The 24,844-nt window shown below is 40.9% G+C and overlaps 1 protein-coding gene and 1 non-coding gene across 2 annotated transcripts in view; both read left to right on the forward strand.

The window, feature by feature from the left end:
• Window positions 1–20,443, forward strand: part of UBA2 (ubiquitin like modifier activating enzyme 2) — a 41,353-nt gene extending 20,910 nt beyond the window's left edge. Inside the window, exons 9-17 of the mRNA XM_028123532.2 lie at window positions 434–533; window positions 2,753–2,919; window positions 4,677–4,770; window positions 4,858–4,970; window positions 8,598–8,753; window positions 10,107–10,203; window positions 13,955–14,060; window positions 15,630–15,766; window positions 17,312–20,443. Of these exons, the coding sequence (XP_027979333.1) occupies window positions 434–533; window positions 2,753–2,919; window positions 4,677–4,770; window positions 4,858–4,970; window positions 8,598–8,753; window positions 10,107–10,203; window positions 13,955–14,060; window positions 15,630–15,766; window positions 17,312–17,493 (1,152 nt within the window). The 3' untranslated portion in view covers window positions 17,494–20,443. The remainder of the gene's footprint in view (window positions 1–433; window positions 534–2,752; window positions 2,920–4,676; window positions 4,771–4,857; window positions 4,971–8,597; window positions 8,754–10,106; window positions 10,204–13,954; window positions 14,061–15,629; window positions 15,767–17,311) is intronic.
• Window positions 10,272–10,348, forward strand: LOC114224476 (small nucleolar RNA SNORD79). The gene has a single exon (XR_003612381.2). It is a non-coding gene; the product is annotated as a small nucleolar RNA SNORD79 (small nucleolar RNA).
• Window positions 20,444–24,844: the final 4,401 nt, after the last annotated feature.

The following is a 24,844-nucleotide window of genomic DNA, read 5'->3' on the forward strand; positions in this document are numbered from 1 at the left end:
TTGCTAACTGGTATCTCTAGGCTCAGTGATTTTATTCAATTCTTATGGAACTGGTGTAAGTTTATTTAACTTCTTGATTGGCATGATTTTGCTTCAGGTCGATCTTTGGAACTTTAGGTATGCTTGGGGGAGGTGACTTACAGGGGCAGGGACCGTGAGCACTATTCACAGTTCCTTTACTCTTTTTCTCAGCATTTCTGCTTTCACTGTTTCAAATGCAGACGCTCTGCATAAATATTTTTATAAAGGTTTACATTTTATGGGTTTTTCTTTTGGAAATTGTGAATCTGCTGGTATAGGACATGCCTTTAAGTCAGAAGATTTTATGGTATAATATTTATAGTAAATCAATGAAATTTTGTTATATTTTTTTCAGCATAGGGACTATAGGATTTGTAGGATTTTATCTTTGTTATTTTTTTATTTTTTTAAGCTTTTTAAAGATGATATCCGGTATCTGTTGACAATGGACAAACTGTGGCGGAAAAGGAAACCTCCGGTTCCGTTGGACTGGGCTGAAGTGCAAAGTCAAGGTAAAGAATACATTTTGTGGGGCGCCCGGGTGGCTTTGTTGGAAGAGCATGGGACTCTTGACCTCAGGGTTGTGAGTTCAAGCCCAAAGTTAGATGTAGATATTACTTAAATAAATAAACTTAAATACATTTTAGTCTTTGGGATACCTAAATTGGAAATTCTCTCACTTAAAATCTTTAAATAACTCTGAATTTCATGGTAAGAGATTCAAACGGTTTAGAAACATATGAAGAAGGCGCCTGGGTGGCTCAGTTGGTTAAGTGACTGCCTTCGGCTCGGGTCATGATCCTGGAGTCCCGGGATCGAGTCCCACATCGGGCTTCCTGCTCAGCAGGGAGTCTGCTTCTCCCTCTGACCCTCTTCCCTCTCGTGCTCTCTGGCTCTCATTCTCTCTCTCTCAAATAAATAAAATCTTTAAAAAAAAAAAAAAAACATGAAGAAGGAAGATGGCTGGAAATCTTGTCACCTAGAGAAATAGCCACTATTAACATTTAGGGAATGTCTTGGTAGTTACCTCTGTCTGTGCACAGAAATAAAGGGCTCTTGTTTATGCACTTTACATAAATGGAATCATACACATTTATATATAATTACTTGCTCTTTCCAGTCGGTATTATTTAACTAGTCCCTTATTGGTTAACCTTTGTTTCATATTTCCCTCAAATAGTGTTGTGATAAGAATACATGCACATCTTTGTACCTTTGTGTGATTATCTCTTTAGGATTTAATTTAGGGGACATACTTACAATTTTAAATATGAGAAAAACTATTGTGGTAGTGACTTCTTCCTTATCCTACCGCCCCTTCCACACATTATGTCTGTGCCTTAGATAAGTTACATTACAATTAATGTAGGCACTGCAGTGATCAGCACATTGAAACTTAAAGGGTCCCAGGAGATTTGGGGTGTCAGTTGGGAGCAGTTCTCTACAGTAATGAATATTTGTCTTTATGGACTAAATTTTTTTTAAATTTTATTTTATTATGTTGATCACCATACATTACATCGTTAGTTTTTGCTGTAGTGTTCCATGATTCATTGTTTGCATATAACACCCAGTGCTCCATTCAATACGTGCCTCCTTAATACCCATCACCAGGCTAACCCATCCCCCCACCCCTCCCCTCTAGAACCCTCAGTTTGTCTCTCAGAGTCCATAGTCTCTCATGGTTTGTCTCCCTCTTTGACTTCCCCCCCCCTTCATTTTTCCCTTCCTACTGTCTTCTCTCTTTTTGTTTTTTAACGTATATTATTTGTTTCAGAGGTACAGGTCTGTGATTCATCAGTCTTACATAATTCACAGCACTCCCCATAGCATATACCCTCCCAAGTGTGTATCACCCAGCCACCCCATCCCTCCCACCCCCACCACTCCAGCAACCCTCAGTTTGTTTCCTGAGATTAAGAATTCCTCATATCAGTGAGGTCATATGATACCTGTCTTTCTCTGACTTATTTCACTTAGCATAATACTCTCTAGTTCCATCTGCGTCATAGCAAGTGGCAAGATTTTGGGTTTGTTGTTGTTGTTGTTGGCTGCATAATATTCCATTGTGTATATATATGTACACCACATCTTCTTTATCCATTCATCTCTTGATGGACATCTTGGCTCTTTCCATATTTGGCTATCGTGAACATTGCTGCTATAAACATTGGGGTGCACGTACCCCTCCAGATCACTACATTTGTATCTTTGGGGTAAATACCCAGTAGTGCAATTGCTGGGTTTTACAGCTAAATATAAGTATGCTTCTGATAGGGCGCCTGAGTGGCTTAGTCGTGAAGCGTCTGCCTTCGGCTCGGGTCGTGATCCCAGAGTCCTGGGATCGAGCCCCGCATCGGTCTCCCTGCTCAGCGGGGAGCCTGCTTCTCCCTCTCCCCCCGCCCCCTGCTTGTGTTCCCCCATCTCGCTGTGTCTCTGTCAAATAAACAAATAAAATCTTTTTAAAAAAATATGTTTCTGATAGCTTCCAATTACTGAGTGCTAACTATGTGCTGGGCATAATGCTTATCTTACCGACATTGTATCTTTGAATTCTCTAGTGATTTTATGAGGTTCCTATTAGCAATTTTCTTGCACAAATATTTGTAGTATCATAATTATCTTAATGGAATTTGTTTCATTTTGATTTTCTTATTGGTCAAGCATTGAATTTTTAATTAAATAGAGGGATGATGTTTAATAGTGAAATTTCTAATATTTTTTCCCTTAGGAGAAGAAACCAATGCATCAGATCAACAAAATGAACCACAATTAGGTCTGAAAGACCAGCAAGTTCTAGATGTAAAGAGCTATGCATGTCTTTTTTCAAAGAGCATTGAGACTTTGAGAGTTCATTTAGCAGAAAAAGGGGATGGAGCTGAGCTCATATGGGACAAGGTTCGTTTTGTGGCAGTTCTATATCACATGCATATTTTTGTTCTTGAACTGTAACCAGAAACTAGTAACTTTTTGGATATCATTTATTCTACCAGAATTTGAGGACATAATGTTGAGTTTGCGTGGATGTTTTCATTTCTAATTACTACATTGAACTATGAACTTTCTGTACGTGAATTCAAGTAATATAGAACTTGATTTTAGATTCTGGTTATGGATTTGTGGTTTATAATTATGTTTTGAGAACATAACTGGACTGGAGAAATGTGACTTTATTGGAGTAGAATGTTTCACTGACTTAAAAACTTTATGTGTAATACAGATTTGTTAATAGAAGTCATAAAATCCTTTTGGCGACAACAGCTCATGGGCCTAATTAACCTTGAAAGTAATAAAATTGCCTTTCTATTGAAATAGTGAAAGGTCTGAGACCTCTAAATACAAAAATTAAATGTAATTATTTTTACCAAGTTAAAATAATATTTAAAAGTATTTTGTGGTTAGATGTCATGTTTTGAAATTTGAGTGAATCAGATTTTTAATTGTAATCAGTGTTTTCTACATCTACAAGTGATTTAGCTGTGTTAAAGTTTATATGTTTCAATGATGGTAGAGATTTGCCGTGAGTTGTAAGAGGAAAAGTTTGGTCAGTTTTACTAACCTGAGATGATAATTTTGTGCAAATTTTGACACTGTGATTGAATTAGACATCCAAAATAGAGCTAGTTAAGTTCATACTTTGGGGATCCTTGTAAACCTTATTCTTTTGGGTTTATGTTGTATAAAGATTACTTAATAAATACATATTTTCATTATTAGTGTTCTAATAGTGATTTGGGACGTTTTCATCCATACACAGGGGCTAGATAATGAAACTGAAACTGGGAGTTGTTACCCTCTGGTTAAAATCTACACCTATTTGATATGGTGACCCAGTTGTCTAGGGAAGTACCTAATGTACACTGTTGGGTACTGTTAAATATTCATACTTAATGCTCATCACAACCTTATAAAATATTTATATAATTTTCTCTACTTAATAGTTAAGGAATTACAGATTTAAGGAATTTCATTTGCCTGAGGTTAGCCAGCCAGCCAGTAAATACATAGAGAACACACATCCTGTCAGTGCTTTCTCTTCTGTACTTTGGTGCTTCTGAATTATAGGGCTAGGATAGTATTATGTTCTCAGTGAAGCAGGAAATCTTGCTGAAATCTAAAGTGACCAAGATACAATCTCCGGAAGAATATAAATTGTCAAGGGAAAACGTTTGTTCTATTGCCATATGTGAAAAGAAACCGCAAATGCAGGAGACTGGTGTATATGAAGGGAATTTGAAGGAAAACCAAAAGGTGTCCAGATGTTTGAGTCTTTAATGAAGCCCTTTTCTCTAAAAAGCCCTTATCTCTTTGCTGTTACCAAACAACCTTTCATTACAGACTGATGGACCTAGGAGAGGGTTGCCACCGTCAATGAATGGAATTGGTGTTGCGGTCTATACACTTAGTGTCACTGTATCTGTGTAAGCAGGATTGAGTTCCCAGAAGCCTGGTGGGTCTTGGCATTCTTGTCAGGCTACATTCCTGGATCCAAGAATCTGATAATGAGACCCTAGCTTCTTCCTCAAGGCCATCTCTTGTTCTAGTTGACTGTCTACAGTGTTATAAAACGTGTGAAAGTACTGTTTTGAAGGTGATACCAACCAAATTAGTAAGTTTTGGGGAAGACTTAATAAATTGTTTAAAATAATTGGCAGGATGACCCATCTGCAATGGATTTTGTCACCTCTGCTGCGAACCTCAGGATGCATATTTTCAGTATGAATATGAAGAGCAGATTTGATATAAAATGTAAGTTATGTTATACTTTAATTGTATTACCTAAAATTCTAAGTTACTCTTTTTTAACAGTTAAACATACTCATCTTTGTTTTTCAGCAATGGCAGGGAACATTATTCCTGCTATCGCTACTACTAACGCAGTGATTGCTGGGTTAATAGTATTGGAAGGATTGAAGATTTTATCGGGAAAAATAGACCAGTGTAGAACAGTGAGTATTTCTATTTGCATTCTTTATGTAACCTCTCTCTCTCTCTCTCTCTTTTTTTTTAAGTAAGCTCTGTGCTCGATGTGAGGCTTGAACTCTCAACCCTGAGGTCAAGAGTCATATGCTCTGCCAGCTGAGCCAGCTAAGCGCCCCCGTCCAATCTCTTTTTAATAGTATAGTCTGTACTTCAGGGGAAAAAAATAACTTATAAAAAGCACATTAAACAGATCATTTAAAAAATTAAAACAATAAAATTGATTTAAAGCAGTGGAAAGGGGCGCCTGGGTGGCTCAGTCATTAGGCGTCTGCCTTTGGCTCAGGTCATGATCCCGGGGTCCTGGGATCGAGCCCTGCATCGGGCTCCCTGCTTGGCCAGGAGCCTGCTTCTCCCTCTGCCTGCTGCTCTGCCTGCTTGTGCACGCTCTCTCTGTGTCAAATAAATTTAAAAAATCTTAAAAAAAAAAAAAGTGGAAAAACCATGTTACAGTTACCTTGTGAGTTTATGTGTAAGTAAGCTTCCTGGAAATTATAGCAAAAAGGAAAACATTTGCTTCTCTTATTTCTGTCTGAAATGGAAGCAGAAGCTAGTTTGCTTCTAATAGTTGCAGTTTTACTGAATTCTTAGAGGGACTCATTGTGTGGTTCCTTTTTTTTTTTTTAATATTTTATTTATTTATTTGACAGAGGCACAACGAGAGAGGGAACACAAGCAGGGGGAGTGGGAGAGGGAGAAGCAGACTCCCCGCTGAGCAGGGAGCCCGATGCGGGGCTCGATCCCAGGACCCTGAGATCATGACCTGAGCCGAAGGCAAACGCTTAACGACTGAGCCACCCAGGCACCCCTGTGTGGTTCCTTCTGTTACATTTTTTCAATTCTAAAAGTTCTCTATAGTTTTATTAAATATTGCTTTGTCATTTTATAGTCCTCTCCTTTGTTCATGCTTTTTAGTCTCCTTTTTTGTTTTAAAACCTAGTTTATGTTCTTTGATAATAATATCAATGTCTGAACTCTTTATGGGTGAGTCTACTGTCATTTCTGCTAGATCTCACAGTATTTGGTTGGCTTATGGTGTATGATTTGTTGTTTTTTTTTAATGGAATTAGTATTCGTTAAGATCGTATCTGATAATTTTTTTATTTTAAGATGTTATTTATGGGACGCTTGAGTGGCTCAGTTGGTTAAGCAGCTGCCTTCAGCTCAGGTCATGATCCCAGGGTCCTGGGATTGAGCCCTGCATCGGGCTCCCTGCTCAGCGGAGAGTCTGCTTCTTCCTCTCCCTCTGCCTGCCGCTCTGCCTACTTGTGCTCTCTCTGTCAAATAAAATATAAATCTTTAAAAAAAAAAAGATTTTATTTATTAGAGAGCATGGTGCAGGGGAGAGGGAGAAGCAGACTCCCCACTGAGCAGGGAGCCCAACATGGGGCTTAATCCCAGGACCTCGAGATCATAGGACCCGAGTCAAAGGCAGATGCTCAACCCACTAAGCCACCCAGGCAGGCATCCCTGTGTCTGGTAACTCTGAAGGACTTATTGAGGGTGTACTTCTTCAAAGAGGATTTGATCTGGGTGCCTGGCATCTTACCAATTGAGGACTACTTTTAAATTCTTAGCTTTAGTTTTTCAACTCCTATGTCTGACAGTAAATCCGCATGAGCCCTGTCTTACCGTAATGAAATATGAAGGAAGATATGTGTCATTCCTTCCCCCTCCCCCACTTCCCCTAAGCACCAAAGCCAAGATCATTTTTCTTGCTATTTTTGTGGGAGAGATATTTTTCTTCTTAATTCACCTCCCCTTCTAGGTCCTCGCTCTATGCAAGAGTCTCCTGTTAAAGAGTTACTATGTTGCGTGAGATTGGACTAGGTTTATCTTTCTTTTTTTTTTTAAGATTTTATTTATTTGACAGAGAGAGACAGTGAGAGCAGGAACACAAGCAGGGGCAGTGGGAGAGGGAGAAGCAGGCCTCCCGCCGAGCAGGGAGCCCGATGTGGGGCTCGATCCCAGGACCCTGGGATCATGACCTGAGCCGAAGGCAGACGCTTAACGACTGAGCCACCCTGGCGCCCTAGGTTTATCTTTTAAAATTAACGCCACTTGGGTGGCTCATTCGATTTAAGTGTCTGACTCTTGATCTCAGCTCAGGTGTTGATCTCAGGGACATGAGTTCAAGCCCCACGCTGGGCTTCAAGCTGGGTGTGGAGCCTACTTTAAAAAACAAAAACCTTTTATCGTTTTCATGAAATTTTGGAGTGAAGGACTGTAGAATTACTGCCAATCTCGAATTTATTAAAATGTCAGCTGTTTCCTATAATATCTTTGTTTCTTTGCTTACTTAGCTTCGTCCCTCTCTTGGGTTAATGATGTTTATGTCTGGATTCTTTGGTTCACTTACGAAGTGAATGTTAGGACGGAGTAATAGTGTTAGCCTGTATGTTAATGGTGTTAGCATTTGTTTTCCTGACTGTTGATTTCCCTTAGCACAGTTACCTTCCCAGGGAAGTCTAAGATCAGTCAGATCTGTTTTCCCATTGGACCCTGCCTCTGGCCCTGCCAGTACAGTGACTAACTGCACTGTTGTTACAGGAGTGCTCCTCCTAGCACTTACTGCCTCTCACAGGATTGACTTCGTTAAAGTTGGGGAATCCATGGGGTTCCTCTTTAGAATTAAGTCATCTTAGCAGGTGCCACACTTAACATGGTCATCAAGAAATGAGAATTTGTATATCTGCTTCCAGTGTTCGTCTGACATTTGGTTGTATTAATCTTACTAGTGTTCACCAAACTCTGTAGTAATATGAAGTTGGGGCCTTTTTAAATTTCAGTGCATTTTTTTTTCTAGTGCAATTTTAAAAATTTGCATTGGCTTTTATTTTTTGTTTGGGTACTAGGGAAATGGTAAATAGGTGCTAATATTGCCTGAAGTACATTATTTTTTTCCTCATAATTATATAAACGTTAATATAATCATCATAGACAACTTGAAAAGAAAGGCAGCACATTGGTTCCGTACATCTGTGAAAGCGTTATCATTAATTGGAGAAATAAGTGTATTGCTGTTGAGAAGTTGGCTTAAAATTGATGAGAACAACCATTAGGAAGACACCTGAAAGCTGTTTTAATGATATCAGGGATGAGTACAGCTAGGCCTTTACTTTTGTAAATTAGTTTGCAGAATAGTTTAGAGTTGTTAGTCAAGATTTCTTTTCAGTAAGCACAGCCTTTCACATGGTAGTTAATTGGAAAAGAAAGTTGAAAAATCAGGCTCTTATTAAAAAGGCCACGATTTTCCTTCTTTTTCCCATCTAGAAGGGAATACTTATTTTTTTTTTTAAAGATTTATTTATTTGTTTGAGAGAGCGAGAATGAGAGAGAGAGAGTACATGAGAGAGGGGAGGGTCGGAGGGAGAAGCAGGCTCCCTGCTCAGCAAGGAGCCTGATGTGGGACTCGATCCCGGGACTCCGGGATCATGACCTGAGCCGAAGGCAGACGCTTAACCGACTGAGCCACCCAGGCGCCCAGGGAATACTTATTTTTTTATTGGCTGTACAGTAAACAAGATGGTAGACTTCAGGTTGTGTGGTATTGTAACTGATTTGTGGTTTCTGCTTGTATTTTTTCTCCTCCAAAGATTTTTTTGAATAAACAACCAAACCCAAGAAAGAAGCTTCTTGTGCCTTGTGCACTGGATCATCCTAACCCTAATTGTTACGTATGTGCCAGCAAGCCAGAGGTGACTGTTCGGCTGAATGTCCACAAAGTGACTGTTCTCACATTACAGGATAAGGTAAGTGCAGGGCCTGGTTCTCTTCCACAAGGTTTTTTCATTTTCCTCTTCTAAAAACAGGAAACCTAGGTTCCCTTCTGCTTGATAGTGTTAGTGTGATAAACTAAAAGCCATGTAATTATTCTGAAAGATTCTGACTACTAAAGTGTGTTGCTCTAATATTCTAGGTTACTTTACTATCTGGGTTCCTACTGGTTTTTTTTGGTCTGTGGTTCCAGAGTATGCGCCTCACATCCCAGAAAGGAATAGATGAATTTGGATGGAATATGCACCACAGGTGGTACAGAGGTGATACAGTTTCTTGGCAAGCAAGAGACACTTTGTTCCCAGATTGTGTGTAAATTCTGTTTCCTGACAGGCGATGGTCCTGATTCTTAAGTTGGCTTCTTATGAAATGTTGCATTTGTGTATCTGGATTCACCAGTAGGAGAGCTCTGGAGTGAAGGAAATGGAAGTTTAGGATGTGGTCTAATCTTTAGGCTCCTTCTAAATTGGCTAGATTAGTTTCTCTAAATGGCCCAAATGGGTGCCACTTCCCACTTTTGGGATCATTTCAGATTGCTCTCTGATAATCCCCATCATCATGTTTCATGTTTATATGACATGGGGGCGATAGACCCTTGTGGCCTAGACTGCTTGAAAGGGAATAGCCTTTCTCCCAGAACTGATTGCATAGCGCAGATTAATTTGAGCTTATGTTTTGATGGAGAAGCAGCAGGATTTGGTAAACTGGCCAGCAGAGGGTGATTGCCCCCCTGCTTTCTTAGGAAATAATTATAGTTGGTCTGTAGTCATTCTTAAGCTTAAAGGCAAGCCTGCTATTTGTGGGATAATCAGACCTTTAGAGAATTCCTGTTATTTTTAAGAGCAGCTAGGATTTGACAGATTATCATCACTCCTGATCCATCTTGGAATTTAAAGAGATGGAACTTGGGAAGAGGAAGACTATCCAAGAATCAGTTTTATGAGAAATTTTCCATCTATAAAATATCTGCAAATAGAGGATTGGCATAGAGACTTAAGATGAAATATGCCAAGTGTCTAGCTCAGTACCTAATCTGTAGGGAAGAACAAAATACTAAGCCAATCAAGAGTTCGCAATCTCCCATTTGGAGGAAGTTTTATCTGAACTTCATCAGTGGTCAAACATGAGGGTGGGCAACATGGGCGTGGAGTAATTGGGTGAATTTCCAGTGCTTTCCTGCATGCCCTGAGGTATCTTGATGAACAACTTTGCCCCTTTCCGATGGAAGGGGAAAGTAAGAGCCTTTATGGAAAAAATGTCTTTTTTTATGGTCTTTAGCTATATATATATATATAAATATAAATATTTTGTATCTCTTTTTCTTATAGATAGTGAAAGAAAAATTTGCTATGGTAGCACCAGATGTCCAAATTGAAGATGGGAAAGGAACAATCCTAATATCTTCAGAAGAGGGAGAGACAGAAGGTATCATACATTGCATTTATTCACTCCCCTCATTTGGGTGGAAACTGTATACATGAAAAAGTAACATTAGTTAGTGATGATTTTTGAAATTAAAAACAGATGGGAATCTCTGAAAAAGAGTGAAGATTTTTTAAAAACTGAAGTTAGTGATGATTTTTGAAATTAAAAAACAGATGGGAATCTCTCTGAGAAAGTAACATTAGTTTGTCCATTTACTATACATGTTAGTATCACAGCTGATGGGGCAATATTTGGTCATGGAAGTGCTCTCCCTAGGTGGCACTGCCTTGGTGGGATCACTGCAGTTCCAGGTCTGGGGTCTCCTGTGTTGTCAGGGTATCTCAGGGACTGTTTCTCAAGAACCCAGTGCATAGTCAGGTTTACAGTGACCATGATGCTCTTGTTCACTAACAAGGAACCACCTTGGGGATCCTAGGAGCTAAATTAGTAATGAGAAGATTCCTCTGGCTGTTAGGGTAGGAAGGGTAATTTAAGGCTATTAGGTGTTTTGTCCAAGAGTAGAGAAAGAAGCCTTGATAGCCCATTATAGAGCAGAAAGTAGTGTTGAAAATCAGTGCCCACTTTGGGTTTTCTAGGGTTTCCTTTTCAGAAGTTGAAGCAGGTCAGGGCACTTGGGCGGTACAGTTGGTTAAGCGTCCAACTCTTGGTTTGGGCTCAGGTCATGATCTTGGGGTTGTAGGATTGAGCTCCGTGTCAGTCTGTGTGCTCAGCACAGAGTCTGCTTGGGATTCTCTCTCCCTCTCCCTCTGCCCCTCCCACTTGTGCACTCTCTCTCTAAAATAAGTAAGTCTTTTTTTAAAAATGCAAGCAAGTCATCCCTTTTGTTAATGCATTTATTGTAAAAAGTATGATGCATTTGATTCTTTTTCAGCTTTCTTAGAATTGGTTATGGTTATGTCCCCTTCAGACTGCATTAGTCTACGTTCCCATACCTCTTTGGTCACTTTGGCAGCTCATCTCTTTGGGCTACCGTTTTAGTTGATTTCTCCACATCCCCAATTTTGTCAATGTACCGTGACGTTCAAAATCGGGGGGCACTGTTTTCCCCAAGTACGTGATCTATTTATTCATACATTTGTTCATTGGTCATTTATTCAGTACACTTTGCCATATCCTAATGAGGTTATTCAAATGTCAAGCCTTTACATTAAAACCTAGTGTCAGGATTCTTGACTGTAGATTTTGTCAAGAAAATGTTTGAGATACTAGGTCATGAGTAATTTGAGGCCGTGTTTTGGATAGGTAGTAGTCTATTTTAAGAAATCTAGTTGAATATTTCAGCTTCATTTTAGCCAGCTGTCTTTATACACACAGAGAAAGTTTATCCATGACTATACATTCTCTCCTTGGTTCTTTGGTTCTGGCCAGCTCTTTCAAATGCTAGGACTTTAAAAATGGAAACAGGTCAAGAATCTCTGTGGCTTAAATCTCTGGCCCTTTTCCACGAAATACATGTGCTACTGAGGGTGCTAGCATTTATTCAAATATGTTTAGAGCCCTTCTGTGTTATAGGTATAATCCTAGATGTTTCTAATTCAAGAATGAATAAGGCAGTGGTCCCTGTCTTGAGGTACCTTAGAGCCTGGAAGGAGAGGAGAAATGATCAAGTGGATTTAATACAATCTTAAGAAATAACTATAGGAACAGAGCATGTAAGGTAGGAATTCGAGCCTTGTGAAGAGAGGAGGGTCACAGAAGAAAGGACTCCTGGGCCAGTTCTTAAAGATGTAAAGGCCCTCTGGGCAGAAAAGGCAATATCTGCACTTGCACAGAATCAGGAAAGGCCAGTTACCTGTTTCACTGGAAAGCAGGGTGCTGCGGGGTTAGCAGTGGTGATACGGCTAGAGGGCTTTCTGTGGCCTACATGTGACATGTGTTTGTCATCCTCTTACCACCAAGGCTTCTAAGCAGGGAAGTAATACGTTCGTTAACTTCTAGCATTGTCTGCAGAGGGGGTGGTTAGGCATGTGAAAGAGGAAGCGGGGAGCTGTTGAGGGAGGAAAAAAGGAAGGTAATGAGGGATTTTTACTGAGGCTGTAGCAGATGTCATAGTTGAGATTTGGAGTCGGAGTTCAGGGGCCAGGTGAGGAAAAGTGGCATTGTTGGGCTGATACAGGACTGCCGCCATGACTCTGGCTTTAGAGATGGTGCTAATTGACCAGGATAGAATGAATGCACAGTACCTATTTTTCTTTCAAACATGTTGGGTCTGAGGAGTTTGTAGTGAGTGGAGAACGTGAGAAAGGACTTGAGGATGGAAGTGTGGGTAGGAACTATAATTCTCTGAAGGCATTCCAGGTAGATTAAAAAGTTAAAATAAGAAACCTGCAGGGGCATCCCCCTGGCTCAGTCAGTAGAGCATGCAGCTCTTGATTTCCATGTCGTGAGTTGGAGCCCCACGTTGGGCGTGGAATTTACTTAAAAAAAAAAAAAATCTATAAAAGAATTAGAAACTGTCAGTAGTTTCTGGGTTTCAGGCTCAAGGAGGGAGGATCCTTTGTAAGCATTCTCCTTATAAGCAACAAAAGAAATTATAAAAACCAACAAAGAAAAAGATTACTGGATCATATAGAAAAATGATGTAAATTTAATGATAACTAGAATTTAAAATATAGTTTACTTAGTATGTGCCAAGCACTACATAGGTCAGCAGGTTCTATACAGTCTGAGCCCCTCATGGAGCAAATACTCAATAAAGCACAGTCTGTCGTGAAGAGGGGGTGAAACTGGGAGCAAAGTGAGGAAGCAGTTTTGTAAGTGATACTTGAGTGCTTTTACAGGTCGAGAGAAGAGCATTTGAATGTGCAGGAGAGAAAGGATAATTAAGGCAGAAAGACTCAGAAATAGGAGGAGGAGATGGTGACATCGGAAGTTTGACTGGAGGAATTGTTCTTCATTGGAATATTTATAATCCATGTAGCAAAGGTTATTAAGTGCTAGTGGGTATTAGGCACTGTGCAGAAATGACATGTAGAAGCTAAAACTAGATTGGAGTGATAGGGGAGGTCCCATAGGCTCGTCATTGAGAAATGTTGAAAAATGGAAAATCCATTCAAATCCACAAAGTTTTCTCTTTCTGAATTACAAAATTTGCTTAAAAGTAGTTTGTTGAAGTTGTCATGGATAACCTCTTCGCAAGTAGAATATATTTTGAACAACTCTAAAAGTTGTCTTCAACTCCTCCAGGATTCTAGATTAATTTGGTTTGATTGGGACAATGCTGTCAGAACTCCACACGGTTTGGTTCTTTTTAAGCAGTTGTAGTAGTTGAGTATTGAATGAAGATTCAGGACTGAATTTCTAAGTGCCTAATTTTTAGTGAATTAGTTTGGTAGAGTCACCATTCCAAAATACACAGGGTGACTTAAATAACAGAAATTTATTTTCTCATAATTCTGGAGGCTGCAGGTTGTTAAGATCAAAATGTCCACAGGTTTGGTTTCTCTGGAGGGACTTAGAAGGATCCTGGTTAGGTTGGATTAGGGCCCACCCTAATCCATTACATTACATTACATCACATTACAACCTCATTACAACCTCCTCAGCTCTTTAAAAAGCACTATCCAAATACAACCACGTTCTGAGATGCTGGGGTTAGGACTCCCAACATATGAATTTTAGGGGGCAACAGAATTCAGCTCATAGTAGGGGTTTAATCTTTTTTAAATTAATAGGACTGCTCCAGTGGAATATATAACTGAAGTATCTAAATTCCTTTCCAATTTCTTAGCTAATAATCACAAAAAGCTGTCAGAATTTGGAATTAGAAATGGGAGCCGGCTTCAAGCAGATGACTTCCTTCAGGACTACACTTTATTGATCAACATCCTTCATAGGTAGGAACTACTAATATTTTAAGTGTAAGAAATTATTTGAATATAAAAACTTAAAGTGAAGAAAAGAATGTTTTCTTACTGTTAAGCCCTACTGTTCGTTTGAAACCATGCAGTATATTTGCTTGAGTTGGCTACTAAGTTCCCTGAGGCTTGACCTACAGAAGAATTTGGGAATTCAAAAACAAAAGGGATAGGCAAAAAATATTTAAGGGTAACTCATCATAGTGTCTGATCAGAAAGATCTAGAAAAGGTAGAAATCCAGCATTTGAATCAGAAGTGAATTCATTTTGATAATTGAACTAAAATAAAAACTTCAATTATTTTAAAGATTCATTAGAAGAAAAGAAATCTTTCTCCCATTAGACAGATATTTCATTTGTGGTGTACAACAATAACAAGGCATTTAAAAATTATCCTATAGAGATTTTTAAATCATGTATTTTTTTCTTTTTGATTTAACGTCCTGCCATTTTTATAAAAAGCATTCATTGGCTTGCATTACAGAATATTTGCGTATATGTAACAGTTAGAATGAGATGGTCCTCCACTTTGGTATGGTTAACTGTTGAATAAGGTGCATTTTTGTGCATGCTCCTATTGATACACCTAAACTACACACTGACTTAGGACTTTTGGGTACCATCTAACAAACATGAAGGGGGTTGCCATCTGCGTCCAGTTGTTTTGCCAATATTGCCATCTCTATATGAACTTCAAGCTTGTGTAGTTGTTTGGAGATTATCACATTTTATGTACTTGGTTTATAAAAAGCATAAAATGACAGGAAAAACTGAATGTGAGTTAGTAGTAGTAATAAGTACAAGTTTCACAAAGTTAGACAATCGAGTCAAAGACAGATATTGCTGGGGAGTGATCTCTAGCCTCAGACACCATTGGATGCCAGTGGTGTGCTTGTATTCAATTATACAAGAAAAAACAACGGAAGGACATGTACAATAAAATGGAAATCTATCAGATGGTGTCTAAAGAGGAGGCATAATTAGGGTTTTTTTTATCATATTTTTTAGCTCTCTGGGAACAGAACCCCCCCTTATAACATGTAAGTCTTTTGCTTGACTTTCATGCATTAAACTTTCATACATGTTTTTGGGAACTCATTACCAAAGCAGGGTGCTGCTGGTAAAGATGGGAAACCCAGAGCCCATGTAAGCCCCCATTCCTAAAACACCAGATGGCTCTGGTCAAGAGCAGAGTAGAGTGTGTAAATCTTTAAACATGGTAGCTGAAGAAATAATGCTTAAGAGCTAGTTTGGGCCACAGAGTTTTGAACTCCATTTTCTGCTCTAGCAGTAAAAGTTGTGTTAATATTTTTTAAAGACTTTTTCCTTGATTCGAAGGGGCATTGGTATTGACCATTTGAATTATTACAAAAATGTGTTATGTGCAGTCTTATTTTTAGTTTTATTAGCTCTTTGAAAATCAGGATCTGTTTGGTGTGTACATAGTACATGCACTTAGAGGTTTGAGGAGCAGTGTCTCTCTTTCGTGCCTTTGCTTTTGTAAATAGTCATGGTGGTCCAGTTTTACAGTGTGTTGTTCTTTTACAGTGAGGACCTAGGGAAGGATGTTGAATTTGAAGTTGTTGGTGATGCCCCAGAAAAAGTGGGGCCCAAACAAGCCGAAGATGCTGCCAAAAGCATAACCAATGGCAGTGACGATGGAGCTCAGCCTTCCACATCCACTGGTGAGTCATGGCCCCAGCCAGCCAGCACTTTAATTATCCACCAAGCAGGCCATTATATAGAAACAAACTGTGATTATTGTATGAATTTGACCATAAAACAGAAATCCATAGGACTATTAGAGGTGTATATTGATTTGGCATTGATTGTTTTAATGGAGCTCTGAATATATGAACCAATGAAGACATTTAAGACTAGGGGAAATTCTTATGGAAAATAGGAACTGTTCTTTTTTGTTAGTTTTTTCACAACTGGAAATGTCCGTGAATTTACTAGTGCATGAAGATACTTCATTCTTTGTAGTGGTAGTTTTGGATTTTGGGTACCTGTTTTATTTAGGGGAAACAAATCAATGCATCTGACTATTTTGAGTGATCAGATGCGTAAGTATAGGATTTTTAGCATTTCACAGTTTCTCAGAACCATTATGACATTGGTAAAGTGCATCAGAGGCTCTGTTTCCCTGGGTTTTCAGTACTAGTGCTTGGTGCTTTACTGTGTGCTCAGATTTGGATGTTTCCTACCTACGCACATCCCACAACAGCCCCCCTCCCTTCATTCTTTACTCAGGAAACTAAAAGTTACCAACTTTTTTTACTTCTTTGTTTCCATTTCTTTAACCCTGTGTCTTTGGTGTTCTTTGGAATATGGTTGTTCTTGGTTCTTATGTTCTCTGAGAATTTTAAAGATGGACTTTGAGACTAGCTATAGAGTGTGGTCCACTGATGAGCTATGGGTTCATGACCTTTTTCCCCCTCCAAAAATAGAAAAGTCTATCATTTTCCTGTGAGGAAGGGACTATGGTAGTTTTTCAAAAACCATAATTTGAAATGTGAATTGCTTGATCCCTTACTGTGGGTCGGTTTGCTACTTACTGTAGCAATGAGTAAGATAGGTAGGTACTCTGCTTTTTTTGCTTTGGCGCGGGGCTGGAGGGTGGGTTGGGGGTGGTACGTGAAACCAGCTGTGGTGTAAGGTTATGAGCATGCATGGTAGAGCCCACTGCGTGGATTTGAATCCTGGCCTCATCCTCTGCTATTGTGTGACCCTGGGCAAGTCAATCTCTGTACGTCAGTTTCCTTTTCTGGAAAACGGATAATAATGTTATCTTCTTTATAGGGTTGTTGTGATGATTAAATGAGTTGTTATATGCAAAGTGCTCAGAACAGTTCCTGGCACATTGTAAGTGCTATATATATGTTGTTGTTGTTGTTGTTTTATTATTATTACCACCACTACCAGTATTAGGATATGCACCCTCCCCTTTTCTGTTGGAGAAATAGAAACAAGGAGCTATAATAATTTGAGTTCTATAATGCTTGTTACAGTTTTTGTTAAGATTAGAAAACAAATTGGTGCTTGTTACAGAAAACATTAAAACAGCACAGAAATGTGAAATGTATAAAGTGGAGGTTCCCTAAGGGTAGCCTACCATTCTTAAGTTTGGTATATATTAGAAATGCCAGCTTTTCACTTTCATAAAATACTAGTAAATCACTCATAACTCCCACACTTTTAACCATTTTTTCCTTTTTTTCTGAAATAAGCACAAGAGCAAGATGATGTGCTCATAGTTGATTCAGATGAAGAAGGTCCTTCAAATAATGCTGACATCAGTGAAGAAGAGAGAAGTCGCAAGAGGAAATTAGATGAGAAAGAGAATATCAGTGCAAAGAGGTCCCGCACAGAACAGACGGAAGAGCTTGATGATGTTATAGCATTAGATTGAACAGAAACGCCTCCAAACAGAACCCTCTTACTGGGCAGAACCAGGTTATTTGTTATGTTCTTTGTTCCAAAGGGAAAAAATTGACACCAGTGACTTGAAGATGATTCTGCTCCCTTTGAAAGAAAGCATTCATTTTGCTAGAACAATTAGAAACATTGCGGTATGCTGTATTGAAAGTAGGAATATAGTTTTAAAGCCTTTTGAACAAAGTGTGTGCATAACCAGTTACGAGATGAAACAACACAATGCATGTTGCCTTTTTAATGTAAATACCCTTAGGTATCATTTAACAGTTTTAAAATATTGTGGTTTAGTAAAGATACCTGGTTATAAATATTATGCCTTTATTTTTGGTTAGAAGAAGAATTATTTTTAGCCTAGATCTAACCATTTTCATACTCTTAACTGACTGAAACAGATTCAAAGAAGTATCAAGTGCTATGCATTGAAATGTGTTTTTAAATGTTAACTGGCACTATGTATATTAATGTAAAACAATGTTAATTTACTCAAGTTTTCAGCTTGTACTGCCTGGTATGTCTGTGTAAGAGCCAATTTTTGTGTATTGTTACAGTTTCAGGTTATTTATATTTGATGTTTTGTAGAACTCAAATACGACTATACTGTACTTATGGACCAAATAAATGGCATCTGCATACTTGTTATACATGCCCGCATAGTTCACGTTTCTGCTGCCTTACTGGGTTTATATATTACTGCAGGCATGCAAAATTCTTTCCTTCTAAAGAGTTAACTCATAATGGTTGTGAAGGTTAAATGATCTCCACTGTTTGCCATAGATAAGTACTTTCTAAAATAAAACTTTTATGGCAGTGTTACTTTTTAAGTTTGGATTGTAAACAACTGGCCTTCCGTTGAGAACATTAAGTGATCTTTGCCCAGCCCCAGGAACTTAGAACCTTGGATTTGAGATTCCAGAGCGGGGGAGAGTCTTCTTTATTCTGCAGTCTTCTCTGGGTTGCCCCTCCCCACCCTCTCCCCCGATTCATCAGAGTCCCTTCTTGAGTATTCCATTTAGGGCCCAACTCCAGCCTACAGAAGTGGCCAGACCAGCCCTAGATGGATCAGCACCCATGTCTCCGCCTTGGACCTCAGAGGGCCTTGGCCCTTAGGGTACTCTCCTCACACAGATGTGCCTTGAGTTTTCAGATAACAGAAACCCCTGAAGCTGTTCCCCCCCCCCCCCTTTGATACCTCAGCCTTTGGTGGTTTTGTGGCTACAGTCAATTAAATTTCAAATTGTTAACTCATTAAATTTTGTTCCACTTTGTATAATTCTTACTTTGCCATCTAGCTTTTTAACTCTTGCTCCTTGTTTTGTATCATTTGTAAATTCAGCGTGTAATCAGAGCCTTCAGAAAAATCATGTTGAACAAGACTCAGCTCTCAGGAGCATGCCACTTGATGCCTGCAGGATGGACTGACTTCCAGCCTTCAATACAGCACTGAGCAAGCTGAATCCCCACCTACAACTATATGAGCCCATGAGGTTCACTTTGCCTTTAGATTTTTAGATGTTCCATTTTCCTCCAGAAAAAAAATCTCGAAATTACAGAACTGTGTAACAAACAATGATGAAATATTCTGGAATTCCGTCTTTCAGAAGTGTTTCAGTTAACTGGTTGGTCACTGGTGATCATGTTTCAATTTTGAAATTCCATTCCTAAAACCTAACCCTGCCCTTGTAGACTCAATTGTCAGTGGTTTCCAGCATTTTGTATATTTTATTTTTTTCCATTTGTACATACATAGCAGTAAGAGCCAGTTTGATCTGCAGAGATAGGTTTCTGTTTTGGCAGACCAGTGGTTTTTATCTCTGCAACAACTCTATTACTACCTTTTCCAGCAGGTTCTGTCCATTTTCAACCTGTTTTTATAAAATCAGGGTTTATCAGCAAGGCAGGTCTGATACATGGGTCTTGCCCGTGTAGACTAAGCAGATCCAAGCTGCCTGCATGCCCCTGGAGCATGGACACGCTTTAGATGTGGTCTGGTATTCGTGGTTTTCCTGTGCGAGTTGTCTTCTCAGCTGGGGAGCCAGACGCCTTTCCAGACACCTTTCGTCAGGGGCCTTTCCCCAGCAGCTCTACCCTGAAATACAGTCTGGCAGACCATCTTCCAGCCTTAATGGGAACAGTCTGCTGACTCAAGCTTACCTATCTAGTCTATTGTCCCAAAGATGAGTCTGCATACTTGGCATGTAAGAGAGGATTCAGTGTTTTAATATATAGAGCCTGACCACTTAAGTAATCAATCAGGCAGACATCAGTGTAATCAGCCAAAACCTTCGATAACAGGCTGTTGAGGAACAGAATCTTTACAGTGTTCGAATGCTGCTGTACAGATAACTCACAGAAGGAAAAAACAACCTTTGATAATGGACTGATCTGTCACCGCTGTAATCACATACTCAAACCTGGCATCAGGGACAACTTAATGCGTGCTTCGCAATGAGATGATATGAAGACTGCAATGGCACTGAGAAAAAAACATGTTCACCTGAACCTAATGCAGCAGCTAGACCCAACTTCCAGCTGACAGGAAAGAGAGGCTGTAGAGGAACAAGCTAAACAACATGAGGAGGAAACAGACAAGTACAGAATGTGGGACATTCTTGAACTCAAGTGCAAAATACATGACTTTAGCAATTCTTGCGATAATTGGAAATTTGGAAATGGGATAAAGTGATAATGGAAGTATTTTCTTAGGTATGATAATGTCCTTGTGCTTACACAGGCCAGTGTCTTTATTCTTTGAATACTAGGGATGAAGCTTCATAACAATTTTTAAATGGCTCAGCAAAATATACAATACAGGAAGAAAAAGATAACATTTATTGAATCTAGGTGGATGGAGCCTATATACGTTGTTCATTGTTCTATCCAACTTTTCTCTGAAAACTTTCGTAATAAAAGTGGAGATATATATATATATATAGTCTGTATTTTCCTTCTGTGCCTATGTGACTTTCAAGTTTTGTAATGAATATATCTTACGATTTTAAATCAGGCAATAAAGATTAAAAATATAAGTTGGCATGGAAAAGTGTTGCAGTGATTCCTGGGTCCAACATTGATGAAGTCCGCTTTGTTCACCCTTGTTGCTAGGCTGTGACTTAGGAAGAATTCTTTGATTTGAGCCTCCAGAGAACTAAGAAGAGAGCCAAGTTGCTCCCGGTAGATTAATGGTTCACTTAGAAGTTCCAGAAAACATTTGGTTCATAATAGATGTTCCTCTTCCTGGAAATTGCCCATGGGTGGCCAAGGAACATTGGCAAATTTAAGCTTCCTACTAGCCTTTTGTATTGTACAGAAGATACAAACTTACAAAGTAAGTAAAAGAAAACCCAAAGAAGTTAGGGAAGAAAAAATGACATGTTTCTAGTCACTGTGACTTGGGGAGGGGGTAAAGGCCTCCTGGAATCTCCATTTGACCATTTGCAGGAGGATATATTTAGAGAAGTATTTTTATAGACCCTTTCATACTGGGAATACATTATTTGCATTCTGCACACAGGGAACTTTTTCCCCCCTGCATCTAATTTAAAATAAATTCCAGCCAAAAGTTTGAGAAATTTTTGAACTGTTCTCAATAAAAAGATCATCTGAGTTGAACTACAGGAGTATGATGATGCTCTGAAGCTTGACTCTATCCCGAAGATAATGTTTTCCTGGTAAAATAACATTTTGAGGGTTTTGTTAAATGTCTCTCAGCTTTAAAAAATTTTTAATCTCAGCAACAAGTGACAACTTATATGGGGAAAGACTCAGAATAATTTTTACTAGAATGTACAAATACGGGGCGCCTGGGTGGCTCAGTGGGTTAAAGCGGCTGCCTTCGGCTCAGGTCATAATCCCAGGGTCCTGGGATCGAGCCCCGCATCGGGCTCCCTGCTCGGCGGGGAGCCTGCTTCTCCCTCTCCCTCTGCCTGCCACTCTGCGTACTTGTGCTCTCTCTGTATCTCTCTGCCAAATAAATAAAATATTAAAAAAAAAAAAAAAGTACAAATACTCCAAGTAGATCCTCAGGCCTTTACTTTAGAAATCCACCGGAGTGCCTGGGTGCCTCAGATGGAGGAAGATTGGAGGGGTGGCTCCCCGAGGAAATGCAGAGAAAGGAGAAAGTGCTGAGCAGGACAAAACAAGAAATGTTCTCGCTGACAGTTTTGTCTTTGCCCCTTCACTTAAAAATACCTCACGTAGGGCACCTGGGTGGCTCAGATGGTTAAGTGTCTGCCTTCAGCTCAGGTCATGATCCAGGGTCCTGGGATCGAGTCCCAAGTCGGGCTCCCTGCTCAGCGGGGAGTCTGCCTCTCCCTCTCCCTCTGCCCCTCCCCCTGCTTGTGCTCTCCGTGTCCCTCTCAAATGAATAAAATCTTTAAAAAAAAATGTAACAAAGCTGTAGAAATCAGCATTCCCAAATGTCCCACCCCATGGAACTGCAGGTCGCTGGGGTGATCGCCACATACGAAGTTTGTGTATAAATTCCCTTTCCTGGATGCAGGATAAGGTTTCAGGGCAAGGAAGCGAAGGTCCTTCCGAGGTGGCCACTCCCACCCTTAGGAAGGAAGCAAGCTGAAATTATCTGATCCTGCCCCTAATTCTTAGATTGGGGAACCATGCCTGTCCACGGCTTTAGATGTCAATGCTTTGACCCTTCTCTTCCCTCCAAGAGGCCAAAGCGGGTACCAGGACCAGGGGAAATTGGACTCAGTGTGGTTGAGAGAGCTGAGCCTCAAAGGAGAGGATGGAGAAATCCCTTTGGGCACAGCTCCCAGTAGATGTCCTGCCAGTAGAGGAGCATCAGAGAGGCCACACACCTTGTGGGGAAACTGGCCCTTAGGAGCTGAGCTGGGAGAGGTACCAGTGGGCTTCAGGGGAAAGACTTCCTGCCGCTCTCCCCAGGAAGTACTATTTTATAGGGGTAAAGATTGCTGCAGGCTGAGGGAGAGAAAGAAGAGTGGGTCCCAGAGACTCCCCCACATGGTGTTTGGCTGTGTGCCATCCCTCTTCCCTAGGAACCCAAGGTAAACAGCCACACTTGATTGGCTTGAGTGTGTCCCAAGACTGGAAAAATCCCTGACTCATGTCCGTAATTGGGGTCCAGACAATACAAACACTACAGACAGATAAGGGGGTCTGATGGAAGCCAGATTACAAGGAGAGACAGGAGGGGGAATCCTTAAACCACCATCAGTGTAGACAGTCTGGGTAGGCCTGGCCTCTGGAGAATTACAAGGAAAAGACCATGGTTTAGGACTTGGTGTGGGACTAGCCTGAACATGTCCTGTTCCAGCCTCCTGAGTGGTTAAGTGTCCCCATCCCCAGACAATGGGAAGATTCTGGTTGAGAGGATGCTCAGACTAGAGTCCCCACAAATCCTTGTGAAACTTTAACAACATAACCCAGGTAGTTAGAACCAGCTCATACTAGCTTCTGAGAGCTGATTATACCCATTTCTTCCCCATTCTCTGCAGTAATACCATGTTGGTGGTTTGAAATTCACCACAGTGGTACTGGCAAATGCTATAAACCAGGGCTCCTGATTAGTACAATTCTCCCCCAAGAGCACTGGTTGCTAATCACCTATCGGCACACCACCGGACGGAAGAAGGAAAAGGCCAAAGAGAGAGGTGAACACGGAGAACATCCCTCCATCAGTGGAGGAGGGAAAAGGCATCAGCAGAGGCTGGGGAGTGAGAAAGCAAGCCTTTTGGGTCGTTTCTGTTGGTGGGTCTTTGTTATTCATTGCTTAATTACCATTAGGGTAAGCAATGTGTTCTAGCTGACCCTATATATTGTTACTTAAGCGGACTCCAATAAACTGTTAAAATCTTGTTAAAAGCTCTAATTGGGCAGGTAGGGATGAAACAGTTATTTAAGAATTTGAGGGCAGAGAGGTCCTTTTCAAGAGGCTAGACATCCTAGGACTGTATAGATTACATAAATAATACGATAAACACTTTGATGCTTACATCATTATCTGCAGTTTGGATTACTTCTCTAGAACAGATTCTTGAAGCATTACCGTGTAGAAGAGTGTTTTTGTTTATGACACTGTTAATACCACCAAATTGCTCTTCCTGACAGGATGTACCAACTTACACCCATACCAACAAAATATGTGCCCGTTTCACCACAGTGTTGCCAATGTTTCCATTTTTTAAATATTAGATAATGTGGTCAGTGAAAGGTGATATTTCATTGTCGATTTTAATTTGCTCCTCTTTTCTCAGAGTGGAGCTCATTTCTCCGTGGGATGGCTCCTCTGGGTATTTGCTCCCTCAAACGCATGCATCCACCTGTGCCTGCCCCCCACAGCCTGAGCTTGGTTGGCTGGGTGGGTGGGTGGGTTGGAATTCTGCAAGATCTGAGGGGCGCTGCCGAGGAGTTGCCAGGTGAGACACTGCTCAAACGCCAACTGAGGAGAATGGACCACCGCAGGCTTCTCAGCAATGTTGAGGCCAGAGGTCCTCTCTGGTCAAGCTGTGCCAACACAACCCCCCATTCAGGATTCCTGCCTCCTGCGACACCGTGGGCACCTTCCTGAAATTCTCTGAGTGGAAGGGGGTGCCTCCAAAGAGACAAAACTCTTCCACTCAAGTCGTTTTCCTGAATCCACCAGGTCACGACAGATAACGGTTTGCTTTTCCCTACAAGCTGTTTGAAATATAGACTTTGTAGCTTGTATTTTGGGGGACAAAGCCCTAGTTACCTCTCGTTCACCGCCCCTCCCTCCCAGTGTGGTTCCCAAGGCCCCACCGTGTCCCAGTACCTGTGGCAGCCCAAGTGCTTTCAGGAGCCTCCTTGGTGCCTCACCCGAGCCCTTGAAGGCAGGTGCTGGAAAAAGGGGGTGTCCTCGCAGCTCTTCGTGACTGCCTGCCTGGGTGGCCACGTCTGGGGCTCACCGGTCCACCGGCTTAGCCTGAGGCCTGCTTCCGGCCTGGTCTGGCCTTGGGGGCCTGCGCACAGCGACCAGGCGGGAGGACCAGTCCCCAACCAACCCCGGCTTCCAGCACTCGGCGCCTTCCCCACCAGGCAGTCCGCTCCCCCCTCCCCCCCGCCCCGACCCCGATGCGCAGGCCACATGGCTCCGGGGCAGGCTGGGAGCGGGGGTCGGGGGTCAGTCGAGGTCCTGAGGGGCCCATCTGCACGAGACGCACAGTGTCCTCCCGGGTGCTGGAGCGGGAGCAGCGCTTCTGCTCCCCGGGCTGAACTAGTCCGGCCCAGCGCCTGAAACCCTGGCGGCGCTGATTAGTAAGATGGGAGGATGTGGGAACCGTTTGTCAACTGCTCGTATTTCTTAACTCCGGCCGGGACTGGGGGAGCCG

This window comes from Eumetopias jubatus, unplaced genomic scaffold (assembly GCF_037043125.1).
Source record: "Eumetopias jubatus isolate StellerSeaLion01/CBP00866 unplaced genomic scaffold, mEumJub1_p1.0 scaffold_10, whole genome shotgun sequence".
In the NCBI taxonomy this organism is placed as follows: domain Eukaryota; kingdom Metazoa; phylum Chordata; class Mammalia; order Carnivora; family Otariidae; genus Eumetopias; species Eumetopias jubatus.